Source organism: Chrysemys picta, chromosome 4 (assembly GCF_011386835.1).
Source record: "Chrysemys picta bellii isolate R12L10 chromosome 4, ASM1138683v2, whole genome shotgun sequence".
NCBI classification, from domain to species: Eukaryota; Metazoa; Chordata; order Testudines; family Emydidae; genus Chrysemys; species Chrysemys picta.
The window spans coordinates 83,159,324-83,179,482 of record NC_088794.1 but is presented as its reverse complement, the minus strand read 5'-3'; the positions used below and the strand labels follow the sequence as shown (position 1 = coordinate 83,179,482).

General features: G+C 46.9%; 1 protein-coding gene across 3 annotated transcripts in view; it reads left to right on the top strand.

Moving 5' to 3' along the window:
- Positions 1-20,159, top strand: part of AMBRA1 (autophagy and beclin 1 regulator 1) — a 202,012-nt gene that overhangs the window by 169,381 nt on the left and 12,472 nt on the right. For all 3 annotated transcript variants that reach the window (XM_005302264.4, XM_005302262.4, XM_065595136.1), the window contains exons 16-17: positions 15,332-15,424; positions 17,534-17,727. In XM_005302264.4, the coding sequence (XP_005302321.1) occupies positions 15,332-15,424; positions 17,534-17,727 (287 nt within the window). The remainder of the gene's footprint in view (positions 1-15,331; positions 15,425-17,533; positions 17,728-20,159) is intronic.

Here is a 20,159-nt window from a genome sequence, read left to right as displayed (position 1 = left end):
TGTTGGAGTTCATGAGTCTGCATGGTTGAATTGGGATTGTGGGTCTGTCTTGTTGCCTGAGAGCTGGAAGAACTTTGGCCATGGCCTTAATGAAGTGATGGTCTGTCCCAGACAATGGCTTGGGTTGCAATGTTCTTGAACTAGACAGGCCAAAGATCAGGTCCAGGGTGTGACCAGCTGTACGGGTTTGACCAGAAATGACCTGTGAAAGTCCTACAGAGGCAAATGAGAAAATTAGTTTTTGAGCTTTTGTATCTGTGGCCTTGGTGGTGAGTGTTGAAATCTCCAAGGATGACAACGTCTCTCAAACGGGCTCCATTTTTTCCAAATGTTCTCTTACCTGCCTTTTGTCAAGAACACTTTTTAGAAATTATCTTGCTCCTAATTGGTTTAAACTTCCATTGATTTTCTTTTTTGAATGCAAATTTCAAAAAACAGTTCAGGGTCTCATTCACTTGACGCATCATTAGTTTCATCCCTGATAATTTTAGAAAACCCCTTATTTTCCCCATTTGACAGCACTAACGCATTCTGCTTTGTTGCAGCATTCACCTTTTCCCTGCAAGCCTTAACTGACTGTCCTTGTTTGGTTGCTTCCTCCATCATTTGCAGTACAGTTTTTTTATCTTCTGAACTTTGATGCAGTCCATTATGGAGCCATCTTCCCAGTTCCTTACCTGCTGTTTTTTTTGACAGAGGGATTATAGTGGTTTATCAAAGTATTGTAGTGAGCTTGGGTAGATCCCACAATAGCCAAGGTTGAGTTCCTGCTTCTCTTTTACCTGCTGTCTCTTTCAATTGTTCATAACTTTCAGATATTCTTATGGATTGAAATGTTCCATGTTTGATCTCAATCTAAATATTAACTTTTATGGAAAGTAATTGGTGGAGCATTTTTTTTTCCATTATTCAAACGGGAAAAAATATATGCTGCTACTCCCCCTCATTCTCCGTATATTCCAATTAGAAGTTTTTTTACTTAGCTAATTTCAAAGCTGCTGAGACTAGAAATATATCAAACTTGTCTTGGTTTGTGGATCTCTCTGAGACTTCAGGCAAGCCAAGATTTTGATTCTGTAACTGGTGAATGTTTAAGATTTGGCAGCTTCATGCATGCTCACAAGAATGCGCTATCTGAAAGCTTTTGTTATGCTTTCTAGCCTTAAATGTTCAGAACTTTAGAAGCAACTTCCTCCCAATTGAAGCCGTTTTCCCCATTTGTCTTGATTAATCCTCCATAAGATCTACAAAACAAGCCTACTTTGAACTGATTATACATTAACTGCAGCTAAACCATTGTAAGTGTTTAAAGTAGATTAAACAGCTTACTTGGCTCTAAGCCCTTATTGCAGTTTAAGATGTTTAATTTCTTAGAGGGTTTAAGCAGTTTGAACTGCCCTAAAGATTTTAAGCATCTTAAGTAGTTTAAGCCACTATAAGGCCTGACAGGACATAAACATCTTATTAAGAGAACATAAGGGATCAAAGCAGCTTGAGCAGTGTTAGTCTTAAGTCCATGATCCAGTTGAAGCCACACTAAGTCCTTAGAGTGGTTTAAGCACTTTATTCTTCTTATGAAGCTTGATTTAAGGAGATCTCAAACCAAATAGGTCTAGTTCAAGGAACTTACAAACTCCACATTGCAGATAGCTTCCATGGAGAGAAATTGACAGTGGAGCTTATAAACTCCTTACCTTAAATAGCTTCACTTTTGTGTAGGGGAGGTTTGGGGGTTGGTCTGAGGGAATTACCGTATATACTCGATCATAAGCCGACCCCCCAACCCCCAATAAGTAAAAATGGAAAAATTTTATAACGCGTTCATAAGCCGATCCTATAATTCAGGGGTCAGCAAACTTTGGCTCCCGGGCCATCAGGATAAGCCGCTGGTGGGCCGAGATGGTTTGTTTACCTCGAGCACCTGCAGGCACGGAGGTAAACCTAAGTGAACGAAGTGTCCTGGTGCTCCATGTGCTTACCCTGACGGGCCGGGACAGCAACTGGTGGGGAAATTTTTGGGGGGGAGAAGCTGGGAGTCAGGGGAGTAACCCCTGAGACCTCCCCCCACATGACCCTGGCCCGGGACCCCCACACTCTCCCCATCCCATCCCTTCCCACCTTATCTCTGGATGTCTCTGGCCTGGCTGGAGCTGCTCCGGCAGGCTAGGCAGCGCGGCCGCAGCCTGCTCCAGCGGGCCGGGCAGCATGGCTGCAGCGTGTTCCAGCAAGCCAGGCCGGGCAGCACAGCCACAGCCTGCTCTGGGGGGGCAGGGTCAAGCGGCACGGCTGCAGCCTGCCAGCACCGGAGCTGCAGCTGCTTCGGAGGCTGGGGGGAGAGCAGCGTGGCCAGAAGCGGAGAGACTCTAGCCCTGCCTCTTCCCTTCTGGCTGTGCTGCCTCTCCTTGCTCCCTCTGTTGGGGGGAGGGGCTGTGTCCCATCTCTCCCTCTCTATACCTGTTCATAAGCCGACCCCCTTCTCTGGTGCTTCCCTTTTCTACTAAAAAAAATTCGGCTTATGAACAAGTATATACGGTAAATGAAAAAAGCTCCTCAGCACTAGAGTATTGTTATGGGTGAGGCATCAGACTGTGAAAATTCAGGAAATTCCCTAAGTAAAGACTACTTCTGCTGTGTTTCCTCAGCCCCATCCATGTAGGTGATATATTCTGTTCTGTCCTTTTCTGGTGCAGGTAAACAAAGAGTTTAATACCATGAATCTATTACTATCCCATAAACATTCATGATGTGCAAGAGCCCTGTCATTATTGGAATAAACTTAACTTTAGAAGAATTTCCTGTCTTGATTGCCTCAACTCTCACTGTTGCATTTAATTAAAGCCTCAGGGTGTCACTCCAACTGGGGTGTAGCTTATCTGTGGCTGGCAGTCTAGTGACAGTATGTCTGAGACAGGAATCCAAAGGAAGGGGCCCTTGTCACTCTCTGGGGGCCCTGGAATACTTCCTTCTGTCTGATGCTTAGAATAGCATGGATGAGCTCTGGAGGGAGCTGCATCTAACCCTCTTGATTGTAAGGAGAGTCACCACAAGCAAAAGAAGATGGTGAGGTCATGGGGGCTCTCCATGAGAGAGAGAATCCTCTGCCTGTGTTCTCAGCATAGAGGAAAGCATGGTTCTGCTCTGTAGCTTCTCTGTCCCACAGGCCGTGCATGAGGCACTCTCCCAGTCAGAGCACTCCTAGTCATGCTCCAAGACAGCCTTGCTGGCACTCTTGCATGCTACACTCCCCGCTTTGTCTGTCACTATACCAGTACTTAATCTCTATTTTCAGTAATTGCTGGGAACCCTAGAAAAGTTTGGTTCTTAATTTAGATTCTTCATCCCAGGAAGTTCAGAGATGAATTCCGCTTGCAGTCCATTTCCTCTCACAGTGTATCTTTCATGCCAATCATAAGCCAGTACACCTATCATACGTTGCCTATAGGAGATTAAGGCTGCATAAAGATTTTGGGGCCTGTAAACCTCCTGAGTCTTAGTCACGGTAACCTAGTAAACCAGCTGGAACCATTCCACTTGTGTGTCTTGTGTGTGATTTTAAAGTCTGTCTCTTTAATGAGATCCTTCGTATAGCCTTGCTGGCAGATGCAACATCCTAGCTAAAGAAGAGTGACCATGCTGCCCTGGGAAAGAGACTGACTGATGTGAGTCTTTGTTGACAAAGCTGGCTTCTTTCTCCATGCCTGCAAGCCACTGGATAAGAGAGAGTTTGGATGCCTAGTGGTGGGCAGAAGGGGCTCATGTAATACCATGTCTGCTATAAGACAAGAAAATTTCACCAGCCATCCATGCCTCCAGATTTATAATGCTGACTTTAGTCAAGTGTCATGGTTTTGAACAGAGTCCAGTCCAATCCACTTATATTCTTAGCTTGCATGTTTGTGCAGTCAGTTACTACTGGGTCAATCGTGTTATGAGTTGAGTTGGCCTCTTCCCTAAAGCAGGCATGGGGCTACTGGCTGCACTGGGCTCTGCGTTCCTTCTACTCAACCACATAGTGATCAGACTGGAGTTTCTGCACTTCAGGGAAAGCAGCAGGATGCCCTTTTCTGCACTACACCAACGTGTTGAGTTCTTTGGGATGTGGGATTTGGAGGAAAAGGAGCTGCTGGCAGTGTAGGAGTTTGCACTGTAACAAGTGCACCTGCTACCCAGTCAACCAAAAGATGGCCTTCCCCTGGCAACCCTAATTGGGGTGAACAGGTAAACTTCAGAGCTATCATGGTCACTGAAATACAAATGGATTTTAAATCTCAAACTGAAAACCTCACTTTCCACATGAGTTACCTTGTTAGAAATCCTCTTATGTTACCTCCAAAATTCGTACCCATGTTAGCCATGTGGGCTCCACCACAGGGACTCGTATCAAAAAATATATCCATATTAGGGCTGTCAAGCGATAAAAAAAATAATTGTGATTAATCGCACTGTTAAGCAATAATAGAATACCATTTATTTAAATATTTTTGATGTTTTCTACATTTTCAAATATATTGATTTCAATTACAACACAGAATATAAAGTGTACAGTGCTCACTTTATATTTATTTTTTATTATGAGTATCTGCAATGTAGAAAAACAAAATAAATAGTATTTTTCAATTCAACTAATACAAGTACTGTAGTGCAATCTCTTTATCATGAAAGTTGAACTTACAAAAGTAGAATTATGTACAAAAAATGCATTCAAAAATAAAACAATGTAAAATTTTAGAGCCTGCAAGTCCACTCAGTCCTACTTCTTGTTCAGCCAATCGCTCAAACACATTTGTTTACATTTGCAGGAGATAATGCTGCCCGCTTCTTGTTTACAATGTCACCTGAAAATGAGAACAGACATTCTCATAGAACTGTTGAAGCCGGCATAGCAAGATATTTACGTGCCAGATGTACTAAAGATTCATATGTCCCTTCATGCTTCAACAACCATTCCAGTGGATATGCATCATGCTGATGACGCGTTCTGCTTGATAACAATCCAAAGCAGTGTAGACCGACATATGTTCATTTTCATTATCTGAGTCAGATGCTACAAGCAGAAGGTTGATTTTTTTTTTTGGTGGTTCATGTTTTGTAGTTTCTGCATAGGAGTGTTGCTCTGAAAGCATGCTCCACACCTCATCTGTCTCAGATTTTTGAAGGCACTTCAGAGTCTTAAACCTTGGGTCAAGTGCTGTAGCTATCTTTAGAAATATCACATTTGTACCTTCTTTGCATTATTTCAAATCTGCAGTGAATGTGTTCTTAAAATGAATAACATGTGCTGGGTCATCATTCGAGAGTGCTATAACATGAAATATATGGCAGAATGAGGATAAAACAGAGCAGGGGTCATACAATTCTCCTCCGACTAATTCAGTCACAAATTTAATTAACGCATTATTTTTTAACGAGCGTCATCATCATGGAAGCACGTCCTCTGGAATGGTGTCCAAAGCATGAAGGGGCTACGAATGTTTAGCATATCTGGCACGTAAAGACCTGGCAATGCCAGCTACAAAAGTGCCATGCAAATGCCTGTTCTCACTTTCTGGTGACATTGTAAATAAGAGGGCAGCATTATCTCCTGTAAATGTAAACAAACTTGTTTGTCTGAGCGATTGGCTGAACAAGAAGGAGGACTGAGTGGACTTGTAGGCTCTGAAGTTTTACATTGTTTTGTTTTTGAGTACAATTATGTAACAAAAAATTTACATTTATAAATTTCACGACAAAGATTGCACTACAGTACTTGTATGAGGTGAATTGAGAAATACAATTTTTGTTATTTTTACAGTGCAAATATTTATAATAAAAATAATATACACTTTAATTTCAATTACAACACAGAATGCAATATATATGAAAATGTAGAAAAACATCCAAAATATTTAATAAATTTCAATTGGTATTCTATTGTTTAACAGTGAGATTAAAACTGTGATTAATCACAATTAATTTTTTTAATTGCGGTTAATTTTTTTGAGTTAATTGCGTGAGTTAACTGCGCTAAATTGACAGCTCTAATCCATATCAGTGATTCCCAGTCTGAACTGGTATCTCTTCCCCTGGTTGGAGGCAATTACTGCCCAACGCATCCACTCAAGGAATCCCAGTTTCTGATTCCCTTCAGGTCTGCATCACACCCAATTTCCCATAAGAAGGGCTATACTGGGTCAGACCCATTGTTCATCTAGCCCAGTATGATGTCTTCCGGCAGTGGCCAATGCCACGTGCTTCAGAGGGAATGAACAGAACAGGACAACCATCAAGTGATCCTTCCCCTGTCATCCAGTTCCAGCATCTGGCAGTCAAAAGCTTCAGGACACCCAGGGCATAGGGTTACATCCCTGACCATCTTGGCTAATAGCCATTGATGGACCTATCATCCATGAACTTATCTAGTTCTTTTTTTAACCCAGTTATACTTTTGGCTATTGCAGCATCCCCTGGCAATGAGTTTTACAGGTTGACTGTGCATTGTGTGAAGCAGTACCTTCTTTTGTCTGTTTTAAATCTGTTGCCTGTTAATTTTGCTGGGTGACCCCTGGGTCTCGTGTTCTCTGAAGAGGTAAATAACACTTTTTTTCTCTACATCATTCATGATTATATAGTCCTCTATCGTATCCACCCTTAGTCATCTCTTTTCCAAGCTGAAAAGTCCCAGTCTTTGTAATCTCTCCTCATAATGGAAACTGTTTCAGCCACTTCATCATTTTTTTTTGCTGCCTTTCCATTTCTTAATACACCTCTATCCCGATATAACGCTGTCCTCGGGAGCCAAAAAATCTTACCGTGTTATAGGTGAAACTGCATTATATCGAACTTGCTTTGATCCGCCGGAGTGCGCAGCCCTGCCCCCTCTGCCCCCCGAGCACTGCTTTACCACGTTATATCCGAATTTGTGTTATATCGGGTCATGTTATATCGGGGTAGAGGTGTATATCTTTTTTGAGATGGGGCAATCAGAACTGCACAGAGTATTCAAGGTGTGGGTGTACCAAGGATATTTCCTGACTTCGTATCTACTCCTTTCCTAGTGATTCCTAACATTCTGTTAGCTTCATGGATCAGCGTTCATGCCGCTCTCCTTGTCAGTGCCCAGCTTGGGCCGGGGAAGGTAATGATCCAACCAGCGGACCAAATTCGTTGATGGAGCCTGGTCATTTGCCACCTGAGGCGCGTTGTGCATACACTAAGAAGAAGAAGGCTGCTGCTGCACATTGAGCAGATGTTTTCAGAGAACTATCCATGACTTCAAGATCTCTCTTGAGTGATAACAGCTAATTTAGATCCCATCATTTTGGGTGTATAGTTGGGATTATTTTTTCCAATATGCATTATTTTGCATTTATCAACATGGAATTTCATCTGCCATTTTGTTGTCCAGTCACCCAGTTTTGTGAGATCCCGTTGTAGCTCTTCACAGTCTGCTTTGGACTTCACTATCTTGAATAATTTTGTATCATCTGCAAACTTTGCCACCTCACTGTTTACCCCCTTTCCCAGATCCTAATACAGATCCCTGGGGGACATCATTATTTACCTCTCTCCATTCTGAAAACTGACCATTTATTCCTACCTATTGTTTCTTGTGTTTTAACTGATCCATGAGAGGACCTTACCTCTTACCCATGACTGCTTACTTTGCTTAAGAGCCTTTGTTGAAGGACCTTGGATTTCTCTCTTTCTCTGCACATGATCCATCTCTTGCACAGGAAATTAAATTGTATTGAAATCAGGACTATAGATGCCAGTATTTCCCTATCTGGGCAGCTGCTGAGAGATCCAAACCTCTCACGTACATAAATCTGTACTGTCCAGCTATTCATGGGAACAAGCACTATGATTACTACACTGAAATTAGGTCCCTTACTCATCCTCTCCGTAGGCAGGAGATAAAGGCTGATTGTGTGGAGTACAGCTGGGAGCTGGGGCGAGCTTTGTGTGGAGTACCAGGGAGGCAGGTTCTGGTGTTTCAGCCTTTCCAAACAAGAACAACAAAATCCTGATTGATTGATTGATTGGTGCAATTTCACTTGGTTGTTCATTCCCTCACCCTAGCAGGAAGGTGGCAGAGTTGCTGGAATTTTCACAGGAAGAGGGGAGAAGGTATTTTTTGTCATGGAAAATGCAAACTGTTTAATATATTACCCAAAAATTTACAAAATGACCCACGATGATGAAATTGAATTGATGGTGGATTTCGGAAACTGGCTTAAAATTTGATATTCTTGTAGCAAGAGAAGAGCTTTTGCAGTGTGAAAGCCAGATGTTTCACCCAGCCCTGTTCTATATGGGTTGGGTCTGCCGCTAGTTCACCTCATGTTGAGTCTTTTCAGATCTCACAAGCCAAGTAGCTTCAGGCTAGGTTGGTATTCAGATGAGGAGACCTCCTAGAGCAGGGGCGGGCAAACTTTTTGGCCTGAGGGCTGCATCGGGTTTCTGAAATTGTATGGAGGGCCGGTTAGGGAAGGCTGTGCCTCTCCAAACAGCCACACATGGCCTGGCCCCCTATCCGACTCCCCCTGCTTCTCGCCCCCTGACGGCCCCCCTGGGACTCCTGCCTCATCCAACCCCCCCGTTCCCTGACTGCCCCCCCCCCCCCCAGGATCTCTGACCCATCCAACCACCCCCTTCTCCCTGTCCCCTGACCGCCCCCGGAACCTCCACCTCTGACTGCCCCCTGCCGCCCCAACCAATCCCCTCCTCTCCTTCCTGACTGCCCCCCCCCCGGGACCCCTGCCTCATCCAACCACCCCTTCTCCCTGTCCCCCGACTGCCCCCTGCTGTCCCATCCAACCCCCTCCTCTCCTTCCTGACTGCCCCCCGCGGGACCCCTGCCCCCATTCCACACACACACACACACACACACACGTTCCTCAACCCCTATCCACACCCGCGCCCCCTCACCACCACCCCAAACTCCCCTGCCCTCTATCCAACCCCCCCTGCTCCCTGCGCCCTTACCGTGCTGCCTGGAGCACCGGTGGCTGGCAGCGCGGCTGCACCAGGACAGGCAGCCGTGCCGCCCAGCTGGATCCAGCCACGCATCGTGCAGCACGGAGCACTGGCTCAGGCCGCAGCTCTGCAGCTGCAAGACCCGGCAAGAACTCGCAGCCCAACCGCCCAGAGCAGTGAGCTGAGGCTGCGGGGGAGGGGGAACAGCAGGGGAGGAGCCGGGGCTAGCCTCCCGGGCCAGGAGCTCAAGGGCCGGGCAGGACGGTCCCATGTGCTGGTTGTGGCCTGTGGGCCATAGTTTGCCCACCTCTGTCCTAGAGGCTGCAGGAAGTGGTAAAGGTGGCCCTGAATCAACTGAACACAGTGCCCCAGCTCTGTTCCATGGAGTACTGTACTGTGGTTGTTCTGGGTTTTAGTAAGGTGTGAGGTTATCCCTGACCATTGCTTGTATTTCACTTTAACTTTAAGGTCTTTGGGATGGTTTGAAATGAAAGACATATAAGCGTTATCTTGATAAGCATTATTTCCAGGTCCCACAAGCTGAGTTGTTTGAACCGTGATCCCTTGCCAGGCATGCTCAGCCAATTGCAAGATGAAGGCCTCTTCATAACAGCTCCTGCCATCACACTGATTGGCTTCTCTGCACCTGGCAAGGCTTTAGCATTGTTGGCCTAGTTCCGCTTCCCTACTGAGCTCCGTCTATGGGTATATGCCTGCTGGAGGTTTTCATCCCTGATGGTCTCACTATGGGATTGATGTTGGACTTGCCCTGGGGCAGCTCTCTTGGTAAATTCTTTTTAAGCCAATGAGACAATGAGCTCAATCTATTTAGTTTAACGTTAAGGGGAGGCTTGACCATAGTCTGTAAGTACCTGCATGGGGAACAAGTATTTGATAATGGACTCTTCAGTCTAGCAGAGAAATGTATAACATGATCCAATGGCTGGAAGTCAAAGCTAAATAAATTCTGACTGGAAAAAAGGTGCACATTTTTAACAGTGAGGGCAATTAACCACTTGAACAATTTACTGAGGGTTGTGGTGGATTCTCCATCACTGGACATTTTTAAATCAAGTTTGGATGTTTTTCTAAAAGCTCTGCTTTGGATACTATGTTGGGGAAGTTCCATGGCCTTTGCTATACAGCTCAGACTAGATGATCACAATGGTCCCTTCTGGCCTAGGAAACTACAAATGGTGAGTGTTCCGTTTTCCCATTATGGATGGCAAAATCAATCAAGCATTTCTGTGAGACAGGAGCACCAGTTTCTTCTCTGCCACAGGGCTCACATGCAGTGTAGGTAGTGCTCCCAGACTGAGGGGCAAGACTACTTGGGTTATTTCTGCTTGGTTTTTGAAGCCCCTACTCCCAGCCCTTGTACAACTGTATAATACAGCATGGGGCTCTGTGCCCCTCAGACTCTCCAAACACATCAGTAGTTTGAGCTGGATAAACTCCTCATTGAGCAGATACCCTGTTGGGGCAGCCTGTCTGTGACCAGCTCTGCAATCAGCAAAGCTGATGGGGATTTCCAGGGAGGGCTTAAGGATCTTGTTTGACAGCCATAAAAAGGAAGAAAAATAAGAACTTAGCAGCAGCATGGAGAATTGCAATTTCTCACTCTGAGGCCCTGGGCAGTGAATGCCCTCCTTACTGCAGCTGCATCCAAGAGACATCCGGTGCTATGCCGACGAAAGATGCCACCTCAAGCCTCAGAAGATGTTGTTTCCAGCATTTCTATGCCTAGAGCTTGCTAGGACAAAAGTTAAGTGTTCCCATTACCTGAACACTATTCCTCCTTCCAGTACATTACTAGTTCTGCATCTCTCAACTGAATAGTCAGACTTTGATGACGTTCACTGGAACTGGGAAACCCATTGTGAAAGACTGACTGAATGTTTCAAGTTAACAATATTCTGTAATGCAAGATGTAGAAATGAAGTTTTAGGCCTTATCTACACAAGAAAGTTACACTGTTTTTTTTTTAAACTGATTTAGTTAAACCGGTGCAAACCCGTGGACAATCTGCTGTTGGTTCAAGACCGACTTATTCTGATTTATCTGAAACCAATTCTTAAATTGTCGTAAGCAAAAACAAAATAAACTTGGTTTAAACCGAACAAAATGCCCACACAGGGGGTTGCGCTAGTTTGACTAAACTGGTTTAAAAATCACACCTTATTTAACCAGTACAAATTTTTCATGTAGACAAAGACTTAATAGGAGCCCTCAGTATAGCAGCATCTCTGTGGTTACATCTTTGGGTATGGCTACACTGCATGGTTAACCTGGTTTTTAGCTCTCCACACCCTCCTCTCATCCCCCTACCCATGCACACAGAAAAACCTCTGATGCAGGTCCAAAGATGCTTTCATCCTAGGCTAGCTTACTCGCTTGGGATGGGAGTTAAAACCCAGGCTTTGCTTCAACTCTGGCTTGAACCCACCTGCTTTGTGGCTAAATCACTCAAGTGCTGACAGTCGTCTAGTGCCCTTCCTGTATTCCCGTCAAAGGACAGACCTGTTCTTCCATAATTTTCTGGGAAAAAATCCTAGAGCCTCTCCTCAAAAAGTCATGGGATATACCCCTAGACATGCACGAGCTAGTGCAGAACTAGTGAGGACACATGAACGCTGGTAGGGCTTTACTGTGGAGATGCTTACACCTGGGCTAGGCTAATCTGGGTGCTAATCACCTGGGTTAACTGTGCAGTGAGACATAGCCTAAAATGGTAAGGGAAAGACAGGCAGCCCTTTTGTGTCAGAGAATGGTAGCCCACATTTGTGCCATTTTCCTGTACCTGAACCAGGATATCTGAAGTTCCCACAAAGATCAGTGTGCCTTTCCCTGTCTGAGATCTGGAGACCACTTGGGCTTGAAATTGAGTCCACAAAGGCTGGAGGATTATTTTGTTGTTTTTTCAATAATCTAGCACCACACTTTACATAGCATGTTAGAGGGAGAGCAGTCAGTCCCTGCCCTGATGAGTGTGTACAGTCTCCGACAGGCAAAGAGAGAGGGTAAGGAAGGGCATGGCGAAGGATGGAATAAAGATTGTGTCAGATGACTCCAGCACCCTGACACTTTTAAAAAAGTTGGGGTGAGGAGGAGTAGCTAGCCCAGGGAGGGCAAAAGGAGGACAGTTAGGATGCTTGGCACATTGGCTTAGAGTGGGTGGATGGTACTCCCCAGTCTCCTGGCCTCCCGTTGAGCGCTCTGAATGAAAACCTAGCAACCAGGTCAGAGCAGGTCCTGAGTGAAGAGGGAAAAGGGCATCCTACTTCCACAGATAATGAAATCAACCAGACTCTGCTTTGTCCTGTCTGTCAGGATTCCCAGAGCCAGTGGTGGGGGTAAGCAGCTGATGCTTCCAACAGGCTCCTCTCCCAGGGGAATGAAAGCAAAAGGCCGCAGCCCTCTGGCAGTTAATGAGTGGTTAATAGGAGCATGGCAGCGGGAGCTTAGTTGATAAATGCTACCATTTAAGACCTGCATATGAAGTAATGTATTAAATGGCTATTGATTTCCCTGTCCAGGGAAAGGAGCAAGCCGACAGCATGGAGTTAGAATGGACCTTCCCATCCAACAAATGGGGAGCAGGAAGAGGGAGCAGCAGCAAGAGCTCCGGCTAAAGGGCAGGGGTGGCAGTGGGGGTGAGAGTTGTAATCTTGTTTTCTCTGAAATGTGCAGGGCAGGCAACCTGGCTATATTGTTGCTTTGATAGCCGCGAGCTGGATTAGACTCCTCCCCAAGAAGGGAGCAGGCAGGGAGCCATATTCCCTGTGCAGCATGGAAACTGAACAGCTGAAGTGGGGAGTGGAGCATGTGGGGAGTTCACCATCCCAGAACCTGCACTGGGACAACACTGAAATCTTATATCTCCAGTTGTTTGAAGATGATAGCAGCAGTTGGCATGCATCCCTAATGAAGAGTAGCAGCAGCATGGGCTACTGTGGGGACTGTGTGCTCTTGGGGGCAGAGGGAGCTTCAGAGGACAGGGTGGGAGTTTGGGCTCAGCACAGCTCTGATGGCCAGTAGTCTCAAATGCCAAAGCAGCGAGATGCTTTTGGGAGCATTTCACTGCTAGATCTGAACGGCTTTCATTCCCAGGGAATGCTGCTGCCTTGTAGGCTTAGTTGTCAAGCTTTGCTGTCTCAGTGTATCGGGCAGAGCATTGGGGAGGATTGGGGAGTTTCTAGTGATGGGTGGCCATCTGTCAATAAATTCTGAAGAGTTTGTAAATAGTTGTCTCCTTGGCAGCTGCTTTCACATGGGTATAATGCTGTCGGACTAGCTCAGTGAAAAATGTGATGACAGATCACGTTCTGCAGACTCTGTGCATGTTTTCTTCTCTTTGGCTTTTGCATTTGCTCCTGAACTAGAGCCATTCATGTTTTGCTGGTCCTGGTCCTCCAACACGCACAGCTCTGCCAATAATTCTCAATCCTCCCCTGCAGCCATCCTGATAATGCACCTCACTCCTGACCCACAGCCCCCCTCACTAATCCAGTACTGAGCACTGCTGTCACAATCGCTCTGTCACTGCACTTGAGAACTAATTGGCTATATATCATTTATCCTGGGCCTCTCCCTGACTAGACTTTCCCATGCCCTGGACAAACATCTACTCTGGACTAGATTGAGACGATTTCTGATGTGATCTATATTAGATGTGAACCCAGGTCTGCAGATGTAATCCTGTTTCTTTTCTCTCCCTCAGACCCCTAATGTTAACAAGCTGGATTCTCCTGCTGTGCAATGATCATCTCCTATGTGTTTTACGATAGCCTGGCACCTCCTGGCCCTTTGCTTCATGTGTCACTATATCTTTGTATTTGCATTGCCTGTTCCTTTAAGAAGCCCTTCTGCCCTTACTCGGCTCACCATGCTGCACACGCTCTCCCATGCAACTTGCTGACTGAGCTTGGCTGCCTCTCAGAGCTCTGGGGAACTGTGCATTTCCCGGCTCTGTGCTTCATGGGATGTGGGAGGCTCAGCTGCTCCCTGCTTCTCCAGCACATATTCTAGGGTGACTGGAACACGTGTGCATTCGTATCTTTTGAGATATTTTTCTCACTTTGTATCCAGTGTCTGCAGGACAGGAGCAGCACCTGAGGCCTCTTCCCTAAGTCTGCTGACTGGACTAACAATAGCAGCATTTTGTGACTTTCCTAGACATACCGGGCTTTCAGCAACCAAGCAATGTGACTGCTGAAATCCCTGGAAGGCACCAGTGCTGTACACTGCATGCCAAAGCTCCAGATGAAGGACCCACTTGCTCTGCTACAGACCCCAAGTGACTAGTGGAGCAGTGTGGATGATACACATGCACATCCCTCCCTGCATCTTCTTGTGCCCCTTCACAGTAGTTAGACTTGACAAAGTCCTATTAGGTCCTGTCTAGTCTGTGCCCTTGGGCCAGGGCTGGTCTGTATCAAACCTATTCTGTGGGTAGGGCCAAGTTACATTTGTGGTCTAAGAACCTGAGCTACATCCATCCTTATTCCACAGAGGCCCTGCCAATGCCAGTGAGATGTTTGCACTGAGATTTACGAGTAGAAGGAAAGACCCTTGTTTAGTACCTAGATGTTTAGTATTGAATAATTGTTAGCATGCCCAGTGGGGTAAAATGCTGCCAGACACCTTGCCTTTTAGACAAGTGTTTTTTCTGCCTTTTGTGTACTTGCCCACTTGGATGTATAGTTACCTGACTTACACAAACAATTGTGGTAAATGCATGTGCAGCTGCGTGCCTGCGGCGTGGTCTTTCAGAACTAACACACCACTGAAATAAAGGGGGCAGTTCACTACTCTCTGGCTCAGGATACATCTATGCTGCAGCTGAAGGTGTAATTTCCAGCTTGGATAGATGTATGTGCGCTAGCTTAGGTCGAGCTAGTGCACTAAAAGTAGCAGTGTAGGCGTGGCAGCCCAGGTGGAGGGCTAGCCATCTGAATATTTATGTAGGGTCTCTGACAGGACTGTATACAGACAGCTAGCCCATGCCTACACTACTATTTTTAGTGAACTTGCTCAATCAAAATTAGTGTGTGAACATCTACCTGAGCTTGAAATTACACCTTCAGCTCAGAGTACAGAGATGCTCTAAGACAGCTCTCCATGATTGGGAGCCTGTGCAACAATAAGCCCTAGAAATGTTCATTTAAATTGGGCAGGATCTGAGCCTGTCCTGGGGGTCCACTGAAGACCTTCTGTGCATCAGGAGTAGACACCCTTATTGCAGACGGTTATGCCTGCTCAGCCAAGCTGGGTGGGCAGGTTAGACAAGTGCGGAGTATTGTCATGCAGTGCAGCCAGTATGGGGCTTGCATGGAACAATCTCCCCTTCTAATGTTTTCCCCCTTTGGCATTTCAGGGCCTTAAACTCTGGAGTTGAGTACTACTGGGACCAGCTGAATGAGACTGTTTTCACTGTGCATTCCAGCAACAGGAGCACCGAGCGGCCTGGGTGAGTCTGGGGGGAGAGGAGAGGGTTAGAGGCAGCTAAGCAGAGTGCTCCCCGTCTTGGTGGTTCTTGTTGAGTTTAATACAGCTGACAGTGCTGCATGCCCATACTTTCCTCCTGTTTCCCATCCTACTGGCATCATTAGGTACACAACTTCTCGCTTGGCTTGCCCAGCCAATGCCTGCTGGCACACCACTAGCAATAATATTTGGTCACCAGAGGGGCAGACCACAATACTGAAGTACATCTATCACCTCTGGCCCTGCCTGCCATCAGTAGCACCCTTAAGCAAACTGCTGGGGAGTAGGGTGACCAGATCAGAGGAAGAAAATATCGGGACACCGGAGGGGCAAAAAAACAAACAAACCCCTAGTGCTGCCGGCGGAGCAAAAAAATAATAAAATAAACCGCCGGCAGAGCGAAATATCGGGACAAATTGCGTCCCGACCAGAGATTGGTCGGGATGCGGGACAAACAGCTAAAAATGGGGACGGTCCTGATTTTATCAGGACGTCTGGTCACCCTACTGGGGCGCCATGTGTGGCTCAGAGTATGAAAAGTGCTGTGTAAAATAAATGGCACCGGGGAAGGTACCCAGAGAATAATGGGTCAGCTGCAGGCAAAGACAAATCCATTAAACAGCTCCAGTGACCAGGAATCGAAGGATAATGCTAATGACTTTAATCCCTAAATTCTTGGTCACAGGACAGTTGTTACTTTATAACAAATTCTAAAAGCAGAGCTAGATTCCCCCAAAATCCCAAAGGGTTTTTCATAGACAGCCAGGATCAATGAGGAATCCCAGTCCCCTCTGTCCAGTGTTGCACACAATACCCTAAACATGGGAATGGGGTCCCCTCTAGCTTCCTGCCGCAGTGAGGGGCACTCCCTCCCCAGGCTATCCATCTGAACCTGAACTCCAGAATCCCAAGGAAATTGGAGCTCAGAGTGTGGTTCTGTCCAAGCTCCCCCTGTCCCTCCCCCAAGCAGTCCTAAGATCCCAGTCAGACTGCAGGGTGGGAGAAGAGAGATGCTTTCCCTTTTCTGTTGGGTGTCATCCTCTCCAACTAGGTGGAGCTCTTTCCCCTCCTTAGTCATCAGATCTCTCTCCTTGTGTCTTAGTCTTGCAGGAGTGTGATGTGCTGGGGAGCAGCAGCATGGTGGGAAAATGCAGACTTCCCCTTTCTCTCTCCGTCTGGTGTGGACGCCAGAGGCAGGAGGACAGCTTTGAGAAACCTCTGATCCCTGTTGGAGGGCTGGGGAGCTGGGTGGGTTCAGAACATCAAAAGATTACAGAGCATTAAACAGAAGAATATGAGCCATGTGATGAGGTGATCTGTTGCAGCCCCTTCAGCACTTGCAGGACAGGCAGCCAGAGGCCAGTGCAGGGAAAAGTCCCCTTTCATTGCAAACACTGTCACCTGGGAAGCTCCTACATATCAACTACTTGTTTCTGAAAATAAAACAATAAGCCTCGTGTCCAGTCCTAGTGGAATTTGCACTGGAGAGAGGCGAATTGGCTGGCCCGCACAGCACAGGCTGAAACACATGCTAGAGGGGAGCTAGTGTGTGATGCTGACAAACCAAGAGGATAAGGTGAGGGAAGCGATGCAGATCATACACTCTGGAGCAGAAACCCTGCTTTTGCCAAATCGCTCTGGAACCCAGACCCATCTCCTGAGCCAGAGAAGGGTTCCATAAATGTATGTTCCTGAGCTGCTTATTGCAATTCCTGCCAATCTAGAAACTCCGAAGGCCTAAAGTTTGCTATACAGTCTTGGTGGCATTGCTGGTATGTTCATGCCTCTCAAACAGCCATGCAGCCTAGGGGAGGTAACATTAGGTAAAGGACCCTATGACAAGGCCCCGGTGTGATTTAAACATCGAGCAGAAAGTCCTGTGAGCTGCAAACCAAGGAGGGAGATGGCATTCATAGCATGATGTAAGTGCCATTCCTCCCTGCCTGCAAAGCAGTTAGATTAGACTACCAGGTGCCTGGCTGGGATGGAGAGAGGAGAGTGAGCTGGGTGCTGTTGTGTTCCTAAGGACATGGGAGGCTGAGCTGTCAGGCCCCACATTGCTCCTGGTTTATTTGTTTGTCTCTCTATTCAGAACAAGCAGAGCCACATGGAGGACGGACAGAGACATGGGCCTAATGAATGCCATAGGCCTGCAGCCCAGGAACCCCACCACCTCGGTGACATCACAGGGTACTCAGACCCTGGCTCCTCTGCTGCAGAATGCAGAGACTCAGACAGAGAGGGAGGTACAGGAGCCAGGTGCTGCCACCTCAGGAACTGGAGAAGGTAGGAGCTTGGGCAGTATCCTCTCTTTGACAGAGCTACCTTGTGTTTGCCAGCTGCATGGCAGGGAGTTCATACACACAGCGTTCTGGTGACCCATGAACCGCTTGCGATGTCGATATTCCAGCATCTGTCTGCAAAGAGGCATCTCCAGCCTCGGAGTTATCCTCTGCAGTGAGGCCTTGCTGAGGTGGAACCAGGATCCAGGCCTTGATGGTTATAAGGTTCTCGTTTCCATTGAAGGTTACTCTCCCTAGTTGAGCATAGCATTTCCCCTCTTCCTGGCCCTCGCTTGTCAGCTCTGAGCAATAGCTATGGCCTCTGCTTCAAAGTTCAGAAAGAAGCTTTCTCTAGAACATTGTTCCTGGTAAATAAGTTCCTCATGGTGCTGCTTCTGCAGACATCTCCCTGCTCCCTTCCCAGAATGGGAGACTGGACAGTGCAAAGATTTTTCACTCTTCCCTCCCCTGTCTGAGTCTAGCTAGGCTCCCTCTTACCCCAGTCTTCAAAAGCTGATTATACTTTCTGATGTCATCCTGTTGCCAGGGCCGGACACTGCAAACCCTCTTCTGCCATTGTATAATCACAGCTCCAAGAGTGTGCTTGTGTATCTGCCTTAGTTTGGGTTGCGCAGGGGCTGTGGTTGTATTAACTCCTCAGTGAGAGCCCAGCTGAACTGCTCAAGAACATCTCTACCACTTCCCAGATAAGGGGGGGATGTGTTGGAGTGTGCGACAAAGCCAGGGATGGAAGCTTCCAAGGTGCAGTTCCCCCATGATGAAGAACATGCCTCAGAGCTCTTCCAAGTACCTCTAGTGTCAGGGCCAGCTTACCTGTTCCCAGCTTGTAGTTTGGGAACTCAGACTTGAGTCTAGCTTCTATAAGGAAAGTGGCAGTGTGATTCAGAGGAGGTGATTCTGAGTGCATTTATGTTCATGATGAAGTCTGGGCTACGGGAACAGGCTGTGTGAACTAGGGGACCGCATTGGGGGGGGGGGGCATTTTATTGTGACACCTGTAGCTGAGCTAACTGCCTGTTCTGTGGCCTGTGCCCCTAAACTGTTCCTGCTACTGTAGCCAGCAGTCAGTGTGTGAGATACAGATTTGCACTACTCTGGTCCTGACATTTCAGTTCAGAATCAATTAAGTGGGGAATGCCCTCCTGATCTGAGAGTGGCTTCCAGGCGACCTGTCTCAGTGGGATCAGAATTAACCTCTTGGGAGGCTTAGTGCAGTTGAGGGCATGTGAACCATGCTGGAAGCTACATGGGCTGGGCAGATGCCAGACTCATGGGAAGGATAATCCTTTTCCCTTCGCTGTACCTGGCGTGCTGCCTGAGAAAAGCAAGTGGAGGGAAAACTATTGATACACAGAAAAGTGAAGGTTGTTGGATGTGCAGGCTGTGGGACCCTCAGCACCTCAACGTAGTGACTGGGGCTATGGGGCTGGTTTGGGTGTCACTTATCCTCGTTTCTCCATGAAACCAGGGCATTTCTCCAACCCTCCTCTCCCCTGCTACTGTTCCAGCTGAGGGCTTGATTTTGTTTCCATTTTTAAACAGCTCTTCAGTCTCCAGACACGGGCTGGTTTGTGACCAGCCCCTAACCAGTCTGGGAAGAGATTCTCTTCACTAGAGCCTTGGGCGCTAGAGACTGGACATACTGGAGAAGTCAGACATGCTAAGCTGGCTCAGTGGGGAGCATTGGAAAAGAATGCTGAGGTGGTGAGTGCAGGAGAAAGCTCACCATAGATATATATGTCTCTGTGCGTGGGAAAGGAGGCAATTGAGGAGGGTTCTGGGAATCGCATCCTCTCACCAGTGGTTCAAGCTGTCTATTTGCAGGTCCCTGTCAGGTGGACAGGTTGATTATAAGAGTCCAGGTAGAAAATCTCTCATACTTTCATGTACACGAGCACCCGGGGCAGGCACAGTTCATCAATAAACTTGAAATAATGGCTGTGTTGAGAGCCTGAGCCCGTGAAATCTCCTCTTGTTCATGTGGCGGCCCCATCTTGCAATGCCAGCTCTCAGGGTACCACAGATCTGGCACTTCGAGAAGAGAGGAGAGTGTGAAAAATGCTTCCTGCTGTCCCCTCTGCCTTTTGCGGGATGGCAGCATGGCCTCGTGGACTTTATTGCTGGCTCAGTCACTGGCTCACCTTGGGCAAATCACTTCACCTGCAAAATGAGCTAACTTGCCTACCTGCCAACGGGGTTCTGAGGGAATAAATTTAATTGTTTGTAGCCTGGAAGGAGGCACTAGAGATGGGCAGAGTATTATTCTTTAAGATCAGAAGGGACCATTATGATCATCTAGTCTGACTTCCTGCACAACGCAGGCCACAGAATCTCACCCACCCACTCCTGTAACAAACCCCTAACCTATGCCTGAGTTATTGAAGTCCTCAAATCATGGTTTAAAGACCTCAACTC